This window comes from Pavona decussata, unplaced genomic scaffold (assembly GCF_977016875.1).
Source record: "Pavona decussata unplaced genomic scaffold, jaPavDecu1.1 SCAFFOLD_36, whole genome shotgun sequence".
Lineage (NCBI taxonomy): Eukaryota > Metazoa > Cnidaria > Anthozoa > Scleractinia > Agariciidae > Pavona > Pavona decussata.
This window is the reverse complement of record NW_028145458.1, coordinates 1,071,834-1,087,421: the sequence shown is the minus strand read 5'-3', so window position 1 is coordinate 1,087,421 and position 15,588 is coordinate 1,071,834. Positions and strand designations below refer to the sequence as shown.

General features: G+C 39.2%; 1 protein-coding gene across 11 annotated transcripts in view; it reads left to right on the top strand.

Moving 5' to 3' along the window:
* The window catches only part of LOC146484260 (alpha-1,6-mannosyl-glycoprotein 4-beta-N-acetylglucosaminyltransferase-like), a 33,640-nt gene extending 22,147 nt beyond the window's left edge, over positions 1-11,493 (top strand). For 7 of the 11 annotated variants that reach the window (XM_085105034.1, XM_085105037.1, XM_085105033.1 and 4 more), the window contains 3 exons: positions 5,282-5,368; positions 6,683-6,763; positions 9,665-11,493. In XM_085105034.1, coding sequence (XP_084961160.1) covers positions 5,282-5,368; positions 6,683-6,763; positions 9,665-10,824 — 1,328 coding nt within the window. In that variant the 3' untranslated portion in view covers positions 10,825-11,493. The remainder of the gene's footprint in view (positions 1-5,281; positions 5,369-6,682; positions 6,764-9,664) is intronic. The other 4 variants (XM_085105041.1, XM_085105039.1, XM_085105040.1 and 1 more) reach the window with 2 other exon arrangements.
* Positions 11,494-15,588: the final 4,095 nt, after the last annotated feature.

The following is a 15,588-nucleotide window of genomic DNA, read 5'->3' as shown; positions in this document are numbered from 1 at the left end:
TAGGGTGTCTATGTCTACGTCTAGTCCACATTTTAATTACATGTTTACGAATTCCCATCACGACTAAACTGATTGCTATTTTTGCTTGAATACGGTGAAATGTGTACAGTCAATGTGTAGATACCTTAACTTAAGCAACTTTAGTAATAGTAGGTCATATAGTACATTATTAAGGCGTAATGAATCAACCAACCACTAATCGCAAATATAATAGGCCGTGCTACACGTTGTCAGTAGCGTAAGTTCGATATATGAAAATACTAGCATCAGTCATAATGGTCATATTTCAGTCTGTATTTGGTTTGTTATTCTATGTGCTTTCTCTTCTGGGAATTCCGAGACAGACTGGACAGTTGAAGATCGAGCCTTGAATTCTAGTTGGAATTTTGATTTCTCGAACTTTGGTTATTCCTTGATGGAGAGTGAGTTAAGTGAGCTCGACAGTGTTCGATTGGCGGGTTTATAAGAAAACAATTAGATTATTTAAATATTTTATCGAATTAAGCGTCTCCGTTTCGTGTCATCGGGTCAAAGTCACATAACAAATACGAAAAAACTCAACATGCCAAAGAATTTTCGGAAAAAAAATTAACTAAGACTTGCACAGTAAAAGCTTAATTGATTCAGTTACAAGAAGAAATATTGTTGTCCCTTTTGTCTGATAAAAGGGACAGTAGAGAGACTTCTGCTGTGAAGCCTCTCTCACTTCAAGAATGCGACAAAGGGTTAAGCGGCTAGCCGGTTCAAATGATTCTTCTTCGCAATGTTGAAGGTAATGGTTGATCTAGTCACGGTCCGGATTACGTTGGGCCTTGTTATTTTGCCTCCCCCATCTAAGGTCAGTGTTCGCGTTCCAAAGGCGACGTCTTGGTAGAAATAAGGACGGTTTACAAAATCTATAAAGTGGTCGACTTTGTTTGTGTCCAGACGTACTCGATGGCTGAATACTTTCGGGACATTTGACCCCGGCCCTCGTTTTCTTGCATGCGATCTCGCCCTTTTTATTTGTCCAAAACTTATCTTTTCATAAGGCTCGTGGAATTTCTGTAACAGCTTCATGGTATACCGATAAGCATAGATGCTGAGTATTTGAATCTTAACATTTTTTGTCATGGCATCTCGATATGCGGACATCAAGGCAATAAGATCCTCTGTTGGTTCATCAAGATCGTTCGCGGTAGGCTGGTGTATCGGTTTAAAAAGTTTTTCGCCGTCTTTCGGAGCTATAACACTGCAGATTACTTCACATGCTTTCGTTGCTTTCTCTATGCAAGTTTTTCTTTCATCCGGTATTGCTTCCTCCCATGTCGTGGACAGTTGGAATGTTAGTGGCGTGAGGTCTTCCCTTTTTGAATGTCTAGCTATTTTCGCCAGTTCCCTCGTTAAAATCAGCAACGACGTCATCGGATACTTCAGGAATTTCGTCTGTATGTATGTCTTCCTGCGAACTACCACTACCAACCCCACTCCAACATCCAGGCGTCCAGTTAGCAGCAAGCCTGTCCGTTTGTGGGGTCTCAGGCGCGAAAGTTTCTTTTAGCAGCCTGATAAAATAAAAGGCGTCTTTAAAATTTGTTTTGTTAACACTGCACTACAGTTTGCCAAGAGTTGGTAACAAAACATTTTGGCACTTTTGGAAAATGACATCTTAAGTAAACCGACATATGTTATGGACGCAATATTGCGTCACCCTTGATGAAGTGTTGCCTCTTTTTAAAACCCTACCCCACCCCCCGTGAAAGCAAGAAAACACAACCCGAACATGACACTCTTCCTAAAACAGTGTGGGAAACTTATTTTTGTGCCTAGCACTGTTTTGTAGTTCGGAACGGCGAAAGTTAGCAAGCCCATTTTTTCCGCCAAAAGTAACCATTTTTTTTATAAATCTATGAGCATTTTTAAGTAAACACCGCCCTCAAAATAATTGCATTCCGCAAATGAGCGCAGCAGTTGAGTCGCAAAATCGGAATGATACATGCCGCAGCGCGTAATTTAGTAAACCCGGTGTGTACCTTTGGTCCTGAACGGGCCAAATGCGGATCTTTCAGAAAAGTGTTTAGATATACCAAGACCTTTAAGGGGTTTGTTCAGAGGTCAATTTTTTACATCATCAACACGGAGAATGGAGGCATCTACAAGGAGAGGTAGATAGCCGCCAACAACGATCGTTGACCTGTTTCTTAAGTCGTAAGCTGCAGCACTGTGATGCGGATCGCATTCTTCTTCCTTGTCAGGATAGAATCTAACTCAAGCCATTTCCTACTTTTGTCCATCACCTCCTTATGTTTGCTTCTACACTTCCCACATATTGCTGAATAGAAAAGATTTAGTGAACTACTGAGTTCATCATAGTCTTGCAATTTTTATGACAACAGCAACAATTACAGTACTTCGTCATCATCATCGTCGACGTCATTATCATTATCATCAAAAATTTTTCCCTTTTCCCTTTGTCTTCTCAAAGAAGAAAAACACTCATCTTGATAAAGAATTAAGTAATTAAATTACCGTAAAATTCCGAAAATAAGCCCCTCCGTGTATAATTAAGCCCCGCCAAATATAAGCCCCCCGGGGCCTGTACTTGGAAAATTGCCCTTAAATACAAGGGAAAACAAAGCAAAAACGGTAAATGTACTTCTATGGCTAGCCCAATCGATTTTGATACCCAAACTTTCTTCCGTATATAAGCCCCTCCAAAAATAAGCCCCTTAAAAACGGTCTTTGAAAAATATAAGCCCCGGGGCTTATTTTCGGAATTTTACGGTATTGCTGGTTTGCACGTGACGTCATGGCGGCCATGTTGGTGGTCAAGACCAAAAGCATTTCTCTCCTCTGGGAACTAAAATCTATTTTCATGTAAATTCTTCGAGGAAATATTCTTTTGTTTTGACCCCCACCATGGCCGCCTCGTCACGTGGTATTTTTAATTCTTACGTGATCCTATTCCCACGGTGACTTTGAAAACCGACTGTATGTTCTTCGCAGTCTCCAAACCAATTACATGCCTTTCGTTACAATGTTTTTTTCTTGGTCCACTATGCGATGGATATTGGTAAGAACAAGGTGGCCGCCAAAATTTTTCGAGTTTATGCCGATGTTGTGGGCAAATTACCATCTGTTGTATTTGATCTTTCGTAAGGTCAAAATGACCGGCCCTTGACAGTATTAGTTCCGCTTCACTGAGTCCAGACTTTGGTAGATGACATGTTTCAAGCTGAGTCGTAATTGTGTCCTGACATTCATCTACTTTAACCATTTGGGACAAATTGCGCGAACTTCCACACGCTATTTTCTTAATTTGCCTGAAGCTGCACGATTCGAAATTCATGTTGAAGTTGTAGTATCAGCGCTGTAGTATTTGCGCGTGCCAACTGGCTGTGTAAGTGGGTAGCGTTGGATCCCGGACTGTGGACCAAGGAGCGTGTGCAATATAGCTGACCACTCTCAATAGAAGAAACAGACAGTGACAGGACGAAACTATCTTATTGAAATTTCATTAGGAAAGGTCTTTAAATTAGATAAAGATGTGTGCTCCTGTTAAGTGATAATTAAATAAAGCAAAACTATTTATTCGCGGTCCGCATTCCAGCTCTTGTAGTCCTTGTCCAAAAGTTTCTGACCTGTTCGCGCGTATTTAATGACGCTGTGGGAGATTTACTTTTTTAACATCTAACGTTCATTTTTAAAATGTGATGGAGATAAAATCGTATCAAATACTGAGTAATGCAGCTGCTTCACACTGGACCACATTTTAAAGTAAAAGAGGTTTGCTTCTGAAAAGAAATTTGAAATCTGCATCTTGACAATTTAGAGAACACTGCACTTTAACACAAATGTTGGGATTTATCAAGCTTAAAACTGCATCTTACGTACACCTGTGGAATTTTGGAACAACAGGTATCATTGAAGAAGGAAGAACTAGAGAGATAAAGTTTTTGGTTGGAAAATAGAAGACGTGGCAAATATTTGAATAACTGGACGAGAAATTTTTCTGTCAAAGCAGCCTGTGTCACGCAATGAAAATTCAGCATCAATATGCAAATTTGAATCGAAAACTTTAATCCTGAACCGCGTTGTGCCACAAGTTTTATTGCATAAATTGATAAAATACCTCTTTATCTTTAACTGAAACATGTTTTTAAGTCTAGGTTAGGTGCCACTTTTAGAATTTTGTGAAATTTCTGAGGCATATTTTGGTGCAGTTTGCTTACTTAATTGAATTACTAGAATAACGATAACCTGTATTTGTTGATTACAGAGAAATACGGCTAAATCGTATTGGAACAGTAAGAAGAAGCAATATACTTCCAAATGAGTGCAAATGGTCAAGGTTTTAACGGCCCGCAGTAGCTTTTAACGATCCTTAAAAAACCTGAATAACAGCTTCTAAAATTTGCATATTTTAGCCGGTAACGGTCGTTCAGAGATGAAATACTGATAATGGCAGTAAAATAAACTATTTCCTCATTCTAACTGCATTTTCGTTATAAGGATGGATAGTGGTATTGATGATATAAATATGAGGCAAAAGTGTTTTCGAGTCTGAAATCGAGTGGAACGCTTTTAGGGACATTGCCTTTTAATACGCCGATCGCGTCGAATTTGATCGCCACCGATTGTTGCGGACACATTTGGCGATTTTTTTCGCCCATCGCGGCGATGAGGCAGTTTTGAAAAGTCATGTGATAAAATCGCCAACCTGATGGGTTAGCTTTACTGGTGATTCGCAGCATTGACCGTCGAAAATCGCGGGAACGGGCAAACTTCGCGAATGCCTGCAAATTTAATCGCCGATATCTGACATGCCAGATATCGGCGATTTTATACGCCGATCGCGGCGATCGGCGAAAATCGCAATCGCTGCATCGGGCACACCTGGCGATTTTCCCCGATCGCGGCGATCGGCGTATAAAATCGCCAAGTGTGTCGCCCGCTTTACTAGCTGAGTCCGTCGATTTGTTCGTCTATTACTGAAGACGATATTTCGAGGTCGATTTGTTCGTCTAGACGGATAAGTCGTCCAAAGTCCGTGTTAAAATCACATCAGACGAACAAACGGTTGCATCTCGGTTGGAGTAATGTCTAGGAAAGGGACTTTATATTAAATGTAGTATTAAACGGCATTAAAAGACCGGCTCAATGGAACGCCATGCTATAGTATATAGGTAGTCTTTTACAGCACAGTTACAAGGTTGAACAAGTGCCGGAGACTCTCGTCGCTGTTTCGTTCTTTTTTGACTGGCTCAATACTTAACCATGTATTGGCTTTTTTGTTTTGTAGAGACAGTGCCACTAAGTGCAGAATTACCAACACATTCCACCTTGAATTTCAAAAAAGATACATCTGAATCAAGCATCATGATGCCACGTAAGTTTGACTTAGATCACTCTTTCGTACCCCTTTTTGCGTTGTTTTGGTAAGATCTCCACACCGCCTCATTCATTAATTATGTATACATTTAGCAACTCAAACTCTATTCACGCTTGCTATTTTTGTAAAAGGCATAGTTTGGCAGTGGTGCATGTATGATTAATGTCTGGGGCTGTGCAGAATGGTTCCCAGCATTTTTCAATTTTAAAGACGTGTTTTGACAGTTTCTACTACCATCGTTAGTTACAAGGCAAAGTACAGAGCTGAATTTAAAATAATTGCTAATGAAAATAGTGACAAAACGAGAAAATAATATGTAAGTACCCGAGAATTTTAAAAAGGGTTTAAAACTGATTAAGTTGGTGTAAAGGAGGATTTTTCCACTGGATGGAAATGGATTCCTTTTTGAGAAATCTACTTTAAACTAACAGCTGAAACGTATGTATCTAAAACTATTTTAATAATAATTACACATTCTTTTGCTGTTTTGTATTTTAATATTAGCAAGTCCAGCTAGTTCTATGTTTGTTATAAAACTTCAACTCAGTGCTCTGGCTTGTAACTGACAATGACAGCAGAAGCTGCCGATACATGTCATAAACAGGAAATTCTAGTATAAAAGGGACCTGGCCTGGCAGTTCAAACCTAGAGTTGTCAATCAACCTTCAGAACGTAAACAACTGACAAACATGAATTTTTTCTACGACCCTTACTGATAAAATTGGCTTAGTTTTCGGAATAAACCCTACTAATTGAATTAGAAACCGTGGGTTGCTATGAAATGTTGAGGCACATTCTTTTAGAGGACGCTTGATTCGCCAACTTGCTACGACAGAACGGCGTGTAAAATTGCATTTCACGCCCATAAAGGTAATCACCGGCCGATTCGTTGAGGCCAAGGAATGGAGTGTGAGCTCAAACTTTAAGACAAAACACTGTACATCAAGCATCCAAATACATCCAGCAATAGAAAACGTAGCCACAAAAACCGGTCATTTCATGAGCTGATCGAGCTATAGCTAGCCATAGCCATAGCTATATTTCAGAGAAAATGAACCGTTTCGGTGGCGCTCGGTCTTGGTAACTGACAGTATGAAGTAAAGTTTGAGGGTCTGCACTGGTCCGCGGACTTACCAGTCAAAGTTTACGCGGGAAGAAGTGAGTGAGTGACTGCCCATATTTCTTCCCCTCACAATACTCGCTTCAACGATACGCGTCCTTACAAGTAAAAAGGAGAAGACAGTGGTATAACAAAGTTTAAACAAATCGGAACTAAAATAAAATTGTCATTGTATTGATTTTCTTTGACAGGAAGTGCCTCCATCTGCCTGAGCAAAGAGCTAATAAACTCCTCCAAAATAAACAAACTAGGAAGATATCCGCAAGAAAAAAGTGAGTTTTCTGTCGCATGAGGTGACTGGGGTTTAAACGGGAAAAACAGCTGGATATTACCCTATGAAAGGTTACGTTATCGGTTCCTGTTTATACACCAGGGTGCATGGCACAATATTTACCTAGACTTTCACTCAAGAAAACGAGCATTGTGATTGATTGATTCTTGGTCACGTGCCCTTAATCAAATACAAATGTATCTCGACCGGGATACAATTCCATAGTTGTTGCCCTTTCAGTTGTTTGTTTGTTTTTTTTGTTTGTTTTGCTGTGATTGTTGAAGGGAAAGTCTAAATCATATAACACAGCACTTAATGTATGGTCCCTCGGGAAACTAGTTAGTTTTGTTTTCCCTCGAGTCCTGATGTTTCCCGAGACGAAGTCGAGGGAAACATTAGGATTCGAGGGAAAACAAAACTAACTGTTTCCCTCGGGACCATACATTAAGATATAATGTAGTAGTACGCGCTCAAAATAAATTATAGTGGTAACTGTCTTACCTTCATCCACGCATCCGTCCATCCATTCATCCTTCCATCCGGGCTGTTCGTTCGTTCATTGGCTGCTGTTTGTTCATTAGGTCCATGCAGTAAGTCAGTCAGTCAGTCAGTCAGTGACAGCGAATAAGTGGGAAAGTAAAGAATGCAGACGTGCCCAAAGGAAGGTTGTCCTGAAAACCTATACATCTAAGATCAGGCCTAGGTTAATGAGTTATCTAGGGAAGGAACTAGGATGATTTGGCCTCTTGATGAAGGACGAGAAAAAGCCACGACTTATGAACTCAACACTTTTCGAAAAGATCCAGTAGCAGTTGCAGTAACAGCTCAGTAGTAGTAGCAGCACCAGCAATAGCAGCAGAAGTAGAATTAGTATTAGCAGCAGCAGAAGCAGTGGCAGCAGCCAGTGGCAGTATATAGTTTTTCTCCTAATGGAAGTATTGGTCTAACTATAGTTTGATGTTGAAATAGAAACAAACTTCAGATTAGTTGAATTATGAAAATATCATTACAAAATTATTGGCTAAATTCTTAGCTATAATCTTACGCGTATTATGATTGTTCGCTTTTTACAAGTAATCAAGTTCGATTCCTGCAGAAAACTCAGATACTTAATTGTGAAACTGATAATATTCGTGCGACTTCCGTATGCTTTGGGAAGCTTTGTCACAAACAACAGTTTTTGATGTTATTTGGAGTAATTATGGAGTAGTTGCCAAGGAAACGAACACTTTAGTTCTAACTTTTGGTCTGAATGTAAACTGTTCTGGACTCAGAAAATGATTTTGTTGATTAGTTTTATTTAACGTTGATTGCAAAATTGATGCGAGCAAATTACCTAAACAAATTAGCTTGTTAAGGCTATAATCCCTCTAACTGGCAGAGGACGCTCTATCGCCTTTCACCTTGTACATGTTATTTTCAATTTAAATTATTTCTTTGTAACGTTTAATGCTCGGTCCCACTAGCACTTGTGCTATAAACACTGCCGAGAGTAAACAAAGGTTATTATTATTATTATTATTATTATTATTATTATTATTATTATTATTATTATTATTATTATTATTATTATTATTATTATTATTATTATTATTATTATTATTATTATTATTATTTTATTTTATTTATTTATTTTTTGTTAATAATAAAATTAAACTTTATTGAAATATTCGGAGTAAAATCGATATTTACAAGTTAAAACTATTAAAACTATTAAAAACCTATATACAATTCATGCATCATCACTAAAATATATATTTGGAAGTTAAACTACTATTTTATTTTTATTATTATTACTATTATTATTATTATTATTATTATTATTATTATTATTATTATTATTATTATTATTATTATTATTAGTACATCGGTTTTAAAATAAACACTTGTGTTCCGTTTGGATGGAAAGGTACCCTTTTGAAGGACATCATCGAACATTGCGGGTATATTCTGAGGACCCAGAGGCTTTTTTAGTGAGTAGGTGAGCGAGAGAGTCAGTCACTCAGTTAGCCGGTAAATGAATGGATAAGTCAGCCAATCCCTCCCTCTATACTTTGTGATTTCATCGTCGCTTGTTTTAATACCTGTCACAATATGTGATAACAACAGTCACACTTTGTAATAACAGGCTCTTACAATTTCTACTAAAATAACCTGTGGTTCTTTGTAACAACGCCGTGGGACTTTGTGATAAACTTCACCAGATCTAGCATAATAGATCGTTTGTGAGTTCTGTAAACTAGTGGACCTACTAACTCACAGGAGAGGAGAGTGGGTAGGGGTGACACTAAGACAGTCAGGACGCAAGGCCTTTGCCCCGAACGTCTTCATAGCGGAAATTCAAGGGGTCCTTTGACGTGGTAAGGTGCCTTTTTTAGCCGGTGTAGTATTGTGTGGATTTCGTATTTTCATTTCCAAGTTGAGCTTTTCACAGGTGTTATTTTTACATTCCAAGGCCTCCCAAGACTTCAAAGGGTAAAAAACCTGCCTATTTACTAGGGAACACTGGAATTTTCCTCCATGAAGACCTTAGGGAGGATGTAATTGTGTTCTCTGTCTTTGAGTGGCGCTCCTTCCCCTTTTCCCCTGTTAGAAGATGGATCTACTGGTTGGCCCACAAACTATCCTGAATAATTATTTATCACAAAGTGCGACGGCAGAGTGTTAAACTTGTCATTAAAAAGTGTGACAACTATTACAAAATGCGACGATTAAATAAAAAACGTGCGACAATACATGCAAGACGTTCACAAGGCTGCTGTAAGTCGTTTGTTGGTTTTTCACCTACGAATCGTTTATTTATCTCATTGCCCCTTTGTTCTTTGTTGTATCACTAAGTGACTTTGAATCTTTCCGTGTGACTGCTTACTTTAGCTACTTTAATAATGTCAATGTTTTCTAGGATTTCTTTCCATTGGGATCTCGTCAATCACTCGACCAGCAGGACAAACATATCTCGCGAGAACTGTCAAAAGTTTGATTGACACCCTAAGCAAGGAGGACATGAAGGAAGTATTCGTGGTGATATTCTTAGCCGACTTTGATGACTCTCTTAAATATGCTGCATTGACAGAACTTTCTTTTCTCTTCAAGACCTACATTGATCAAGGTCTTCTTCATGTAGTTTTCGCTCCGCATGAATACTATCCTCCCCTCTCGAATTTGAAGACAAAATTTGGCGATTCACAAGAAAGGACTATCTGGAGGTCGAAGCTGGTGGTAGACTTTTCATTTCTCATGTGCTACTGCAAAGACTTGTCGCAGTATTACCTTCATTTGGAAGATGATTTAATCCCGGCCCCTAGTTTTTATCCAAAGCTCCGCGATTTCATCAAATCACAGACCATTCCTTGGCCCATTTTAGACGCAGCCTACATGGGCCACACAGCCAAGGTTTATCATTCCAGCGACCTTGAAAATATTGCCACGTATTTTTATCTCATGTATAACGAAATGCCTGGAGATTGGCTTCTTGAACTATGGCGAAAGATCAAATATGATAGAAAATACTATAAAGAGTTTGTATTACCTCCGGCTTCCTTGTTCCAGCATATCGGAGACAGTTCTTCCTTTAAAGAAAACAAGAACTCTTTTAAGTCGAAGGAAAAATATTTTGACGCTTACGATATTAAATACAAGGGTTTAAATCCGTCAGCTATTGTCAGCAGTTCAATGAGCTCAAGTGGTGGAACAAAACCGGAAGATGCCTATAACAAGGGCAATGGCTTCTTCTGGGCCGAGGGAGCAAAAGAAGGTGACTTTATTATTATTAAATTCCATTCTGTAACTACTGCCCGTGAAGTGTTTGTCGAAACAGGCTCCTACCTGGCACCTAAAGATTATCTGAAGTCGGGCGTCTTACAGGCAAGCTTTCTTTTCAGTGGCAAAGAAACGGAAATAAATGGTGCTCCAGATTGTAAAGATTTTGAGACAATTGGAGACTTTAAAGACGGCAGGGTCAAAGTTTTGTCAAACGAAAATAGAAAAATGTTTTGTTTAAGGATTCTGGTGACAGGAAATGAACCTGGATGGCTTTTTGTCAGGGAGATTGATGTGCTTTAGTATCAATGGGATACTACAGGACTGGAATGAAATTAGATTGTAGGTTATAAGTTAAAAGAATTTAGCACTATGGGTTGGTTATATGACCATCGGGGATTTCACTGTTTCCCAACCGTCAAACAGGGAGACCGTACTGACCTAGACAATTACCGTCCTAGGATTATTTATGATCAACTTTATGCCTTCCTAATGGGTAATAATCTACCCTCCTCTTACCAGTCAGGCTTCCGGTCGCTCCACTCTACAGTTACCTCATTATTTGAGGCAACTGATGATTGGGCGTATAATATAGATCAGAGGGACGTGAACGCCGTAGTATTCTTGGATCTCAAAAAAGCCTTCGATACGGTGGATCACAGTATTCTGATTTCTAAGCTGGCTGTGTATGCCGATAGGAGGCGCCTCAATTGAGTGGTTTAAATCATACTTATCTGAACGCAATCAGAAATGTTCCCTAAATGACTCCCTTTCCCATAATTGTGTGTTGTCCTGCGGTATCCCTCAGGGGACAATACTGGGACCGCTCCTTTTTCTCTTTTACATTAATGACCTACCGAATTTTCTTTCGCACTTACAGCCTCGAATGTATGCCGATGACACCCACTTGACACTTACAGGTAATAGTGCTGACAGTATTGAACTTAATCTAAATAAAGATCTTGCCAGAGTCAGTGAGTGGCTTATAGCTAAAAAGTTTACACTAAATAAATCTAAAACTGAATTCATGTTTCCTGGTTCTCGGCAAAGGCTTGGATCGTTTGTCCATTCTCCCTCTCTAAAAATTGGCAGAGCCCAGATAAGCGAGGTGCCCAGCACCAAACCTCTTGGTATTAACATAGACGAAAATTTGACTTGGAATGTTCACATCGAGAATCTATCTAAGAAGATTGCTTCTGGTAGTGGGGCCCTGAAGCGCATTCGACCTTTTGTTCCTCATAGAACGCTGCGATTTATTTACAATTCTCTGGTGAAACCTTATTTCGATTACTGTAACGTTGTCTGGGGTAACTGTAATAAAACTCTTGCCAATAAACTCCAAAAGCTACAAAACCGTGCTGCTAGAGTCCTGACCTCCACTGCCTTTGACACCAGTAATGAATACCTTTTCAAGTGTTGAATTGGAGAAAGCTTGAATCTCAGTGCCAGATACAAAAAGCTTGCATGGTGTATAAATCTTTAAATGGGCTCGCTCCAGATTATCTTCGATCTAGATTTGTCGAGCGTAGCACCATTACTGGCTATTCTCTTCGCAACACTGAAGATAAAGTTGCTGTCGCCCTTCCCCGAACCAATTTTCTTAAGAACAATTTCGGGTATAGTGGTGCGGTGTTATGGAACAGTTTACCAACTCACTTGTGGCAGGCAGGATCTCTAACATCTTTCCATGCCGGCTGCAGCGGCTTCTTTTAATGTAATTTCTTAATCAAACACGGCTCTCATGTAAAGCAGATTACTTAATTTATTGCAGGTTTAGATAGTTTATATTACGAATTTTGTAACTAGTAGTTTTATAAGTAGTACCTAGCGGAACTGATGAGAATACCGTGGATAAATAAAGTTATTTGATTTGATTTGATTTGTGACAGACGCCATTTTTATTTGTCGGAGGGGGGGGGGGGGGTGAAGGCAGGGGAGGAACTGGCGCGAAACAATTTAGAGGACTGGTAACGAGCAAAAACTGTCGCCGACGTCACCGACAGTACAAACTTGAATTTTCAGATGTCGAGAATGATCGCCGACCTTCGCAGAAATCTGGGACGCGTCGTGAAAATAGAAACACTCCTGATTTTCCCGATTTGTTAGCGACCATCCCAGACGATCGGGGATGTCTACGATTTTCAGTTTTAATTAGTCGCGAAAGTCTCGGACGGTCGGGAAACAGTGAAATCTCCGATCGTCTGGCATTTTCCCGACCGTCTCCGATTCTACCGACTTGAAAACATCCCCAATCATCTGGGATTGTTTTTTTTTTTTTAATCACATTTATTCCAAGCAAAACATAACTTACAATACTAACATTTCTTACAAATTAAACAATACCACGCGTTACTTACAATACCGTAACATAACTTACAATAGCTAAACCTAACTTGCACTACTAACATTCTCAAAATATAGTCAATGCACAAAGAAAATAGGAAGATACGAAAAGAAAGGCCACATACAATCACTTTACTATTGACAATACAAAACTGGAGTTTGCACAATGCCTATAACACTAATTAGATTATAACGTCTGCTAACAAGAGAAGAATACAATACTTAATTATAATACACTTATCATTTATCTTCCTTCCCTGTTATTTATTAAAACTACAAGTTACGTATTATAAATTAATAGTGTTACGTAAAGAATATCTTATAACACATAAATATGAAAATTAAAGAGGACAGATCGTTGCTCAAGTTTGTTAAATTAAATAAGGGTGTTGTTCTTAGTACAAATATATTTTTCTGTTTCAAATTTAATTTTGATCTTTACCTTAAACCCAGTTAAGCTAGGTAGTATTTGAGATCTTCTGTAATCCAATAGATACACTTTGGCCATCAATAGCAAGTAGTTCAGTAAGGGGCATTCTGAGGTAATACAGTGCGACGCGCCTTACCGTGGCCACCCAACAAACAGTTTTACAGAATAGCCAATCAGGAAATGCGAATGGGATTGACGGTCACGCCTCCTTACAAAGTTGGCGCGTGAAGATTATTATATCATCCGAACGAAAGATCTGATTTTAGTCGTTGAGAAAACAGCATGAGCGAAGTTTACAAGTGGTTAAAAAATTTCCCTGGAGGTTTCCACCTTGAAAAGTGCAGTAAGGAATTTGAAAGCCGTGGATTTCATACTCTAGGGTCGCTAAAATACCTTCGCCCAGGGGACATAGATGCATTCTTCCCGTCACCGGAGAAACTGCTGTTGGCAGAAAAACGCATCTTGGAAAGCGAAATCAAGGCGATTGTCGACCCGGAAAGCAAGAGAACACCGCTAAGACCACAAGAACTTTCTCAGAGGTTCAACAGTTTTAGTGGGAAGAATTGTTATGCCGCTTCATCTTACGACTCACAAATGTTACCGTCAAATTTGTCCCCGCTGCACATTTCACCGACAACGATTGCAACAACTCCTTTCAACACTACGGAGTCTTCAATTGCTGGCGGTCAGGAAAATAAACCACTGAATAGAAAGAAGAATGAAATGAAGGAAAATTTACTCTTCTTGAGGTGCAGATTACCAGTGCTTCTGGCGAATTGCAGAAATCAAAAGCTAAGCAAGATGAATTGACCCCATTAGCCGCCATTCGGGGAAGGATTTGTAAATATAACAGATGTCATCAAAGCGGTCACACAAAAACCACCTGTAAATCCAGGCCATGTGAGAGTAGCAACAACTGGGGTGTCAGTAAAACGCGGGGTCAGGGTCGGGGTAGGGGTCGGGATCGGGGTCATTTTTTTTTTCTTTTTTTTGTTGGTTCAAGGAAATATATTGTCTCGTAGAAGAATAAAAGGTAGTCAATTCACGGAACCAATGTCCACCAGAATACGGAACTGCATCGAGTGTTGTCACCGATGACCTATCCTAAGCTAGTAAGCTTTAGAGACTTAACTTTTTATATTGGCCTGTGATGTTGAAAAAAAAAGGGAAAAAAAAGAACAAAAAATAACCCCGACCCCGACCCCGCGTTTTACTGACACCACAACAACTGCAAGATCCGAGAAAAACACCCCGAGACGAAAGCCAAAATATTATCATTGCAAGCAGAACTCAAAGAGCTCCAGAAACAACACGAAAAGCAGAGGAGCGAATAAGAAAGCTTCGTGGCCGCCAGAGAAAAATCAAAATCGAGTTTTTTCTCTGTTATGCGCAATCGACTGCGTTTGCAGAATTTGCGCAAATACTCAGATCGTTTGAAACTAGACAAAGACCTGTTGGTGTTACAACGTGCATTACGAAATGAAGTACCGAAATGGGATCCCGAAGAAAGTGATTGGCAACTACCGATAATAATTGAACAATTTCATCACGCTAAAGTTGCCCCTCATTTGCCGGTGAAAAGATACTTTGTTGACGGTCCTTTTGTCCAGCATCAGGCTGGTTTGAATCAGAGTGGAGCTTCTTCTTTCCTATGAATTAGAGACCCGTTAGTCTCATTTTGCTAGTTCGATGTTTTGACTTTGTTGACTAGCTTAAGGTTACCCGGTACCTTCAGAGGTGTCTTCAGAGGTGTTTCGCGTCCAAGCGATGTAGCGCGTCCGGTTTAAACTGTAGATACCTGAACCCTTATATCAAATTAAAGCTTATAGAGCTGGCTATCTAACTAAACCAAGAATTTTGAAATAAAATGAATTGCCGAATTTTTAGCGCTGTTTTCTCGAATACATTTTTTTCACTTGGAGGAGCCACTTCAAAGACCTAAAACGCAAAAGGAATTTGTTCGTTTGCCTTCAAATTTGGACAGTAGCTAGTTTAACATATAAACAACAAAAACGTGTCTGCAAATTTTTTCTTTCGAAATATTTTTTCTCCGAGAGCGATTTTTGTACGATTACTCCACATTTTTTTAGCCCTTTGGGTCTGGAAACTGAGGAGCAAATTAAATTAGCAAAAAACAAAATTCACTTTAACTTGTAGCTTTAAAAAGGTGATTCGGACGTTCGCAATTAGAGGTCGTGAAAAATTCGACAATTTATTTTATTTCAAAGTTCTTGGTATTGTTTGATAGTCAGCTCTATAAGCTTTAATGTGATATAGGGGTTTAGGTATCTACA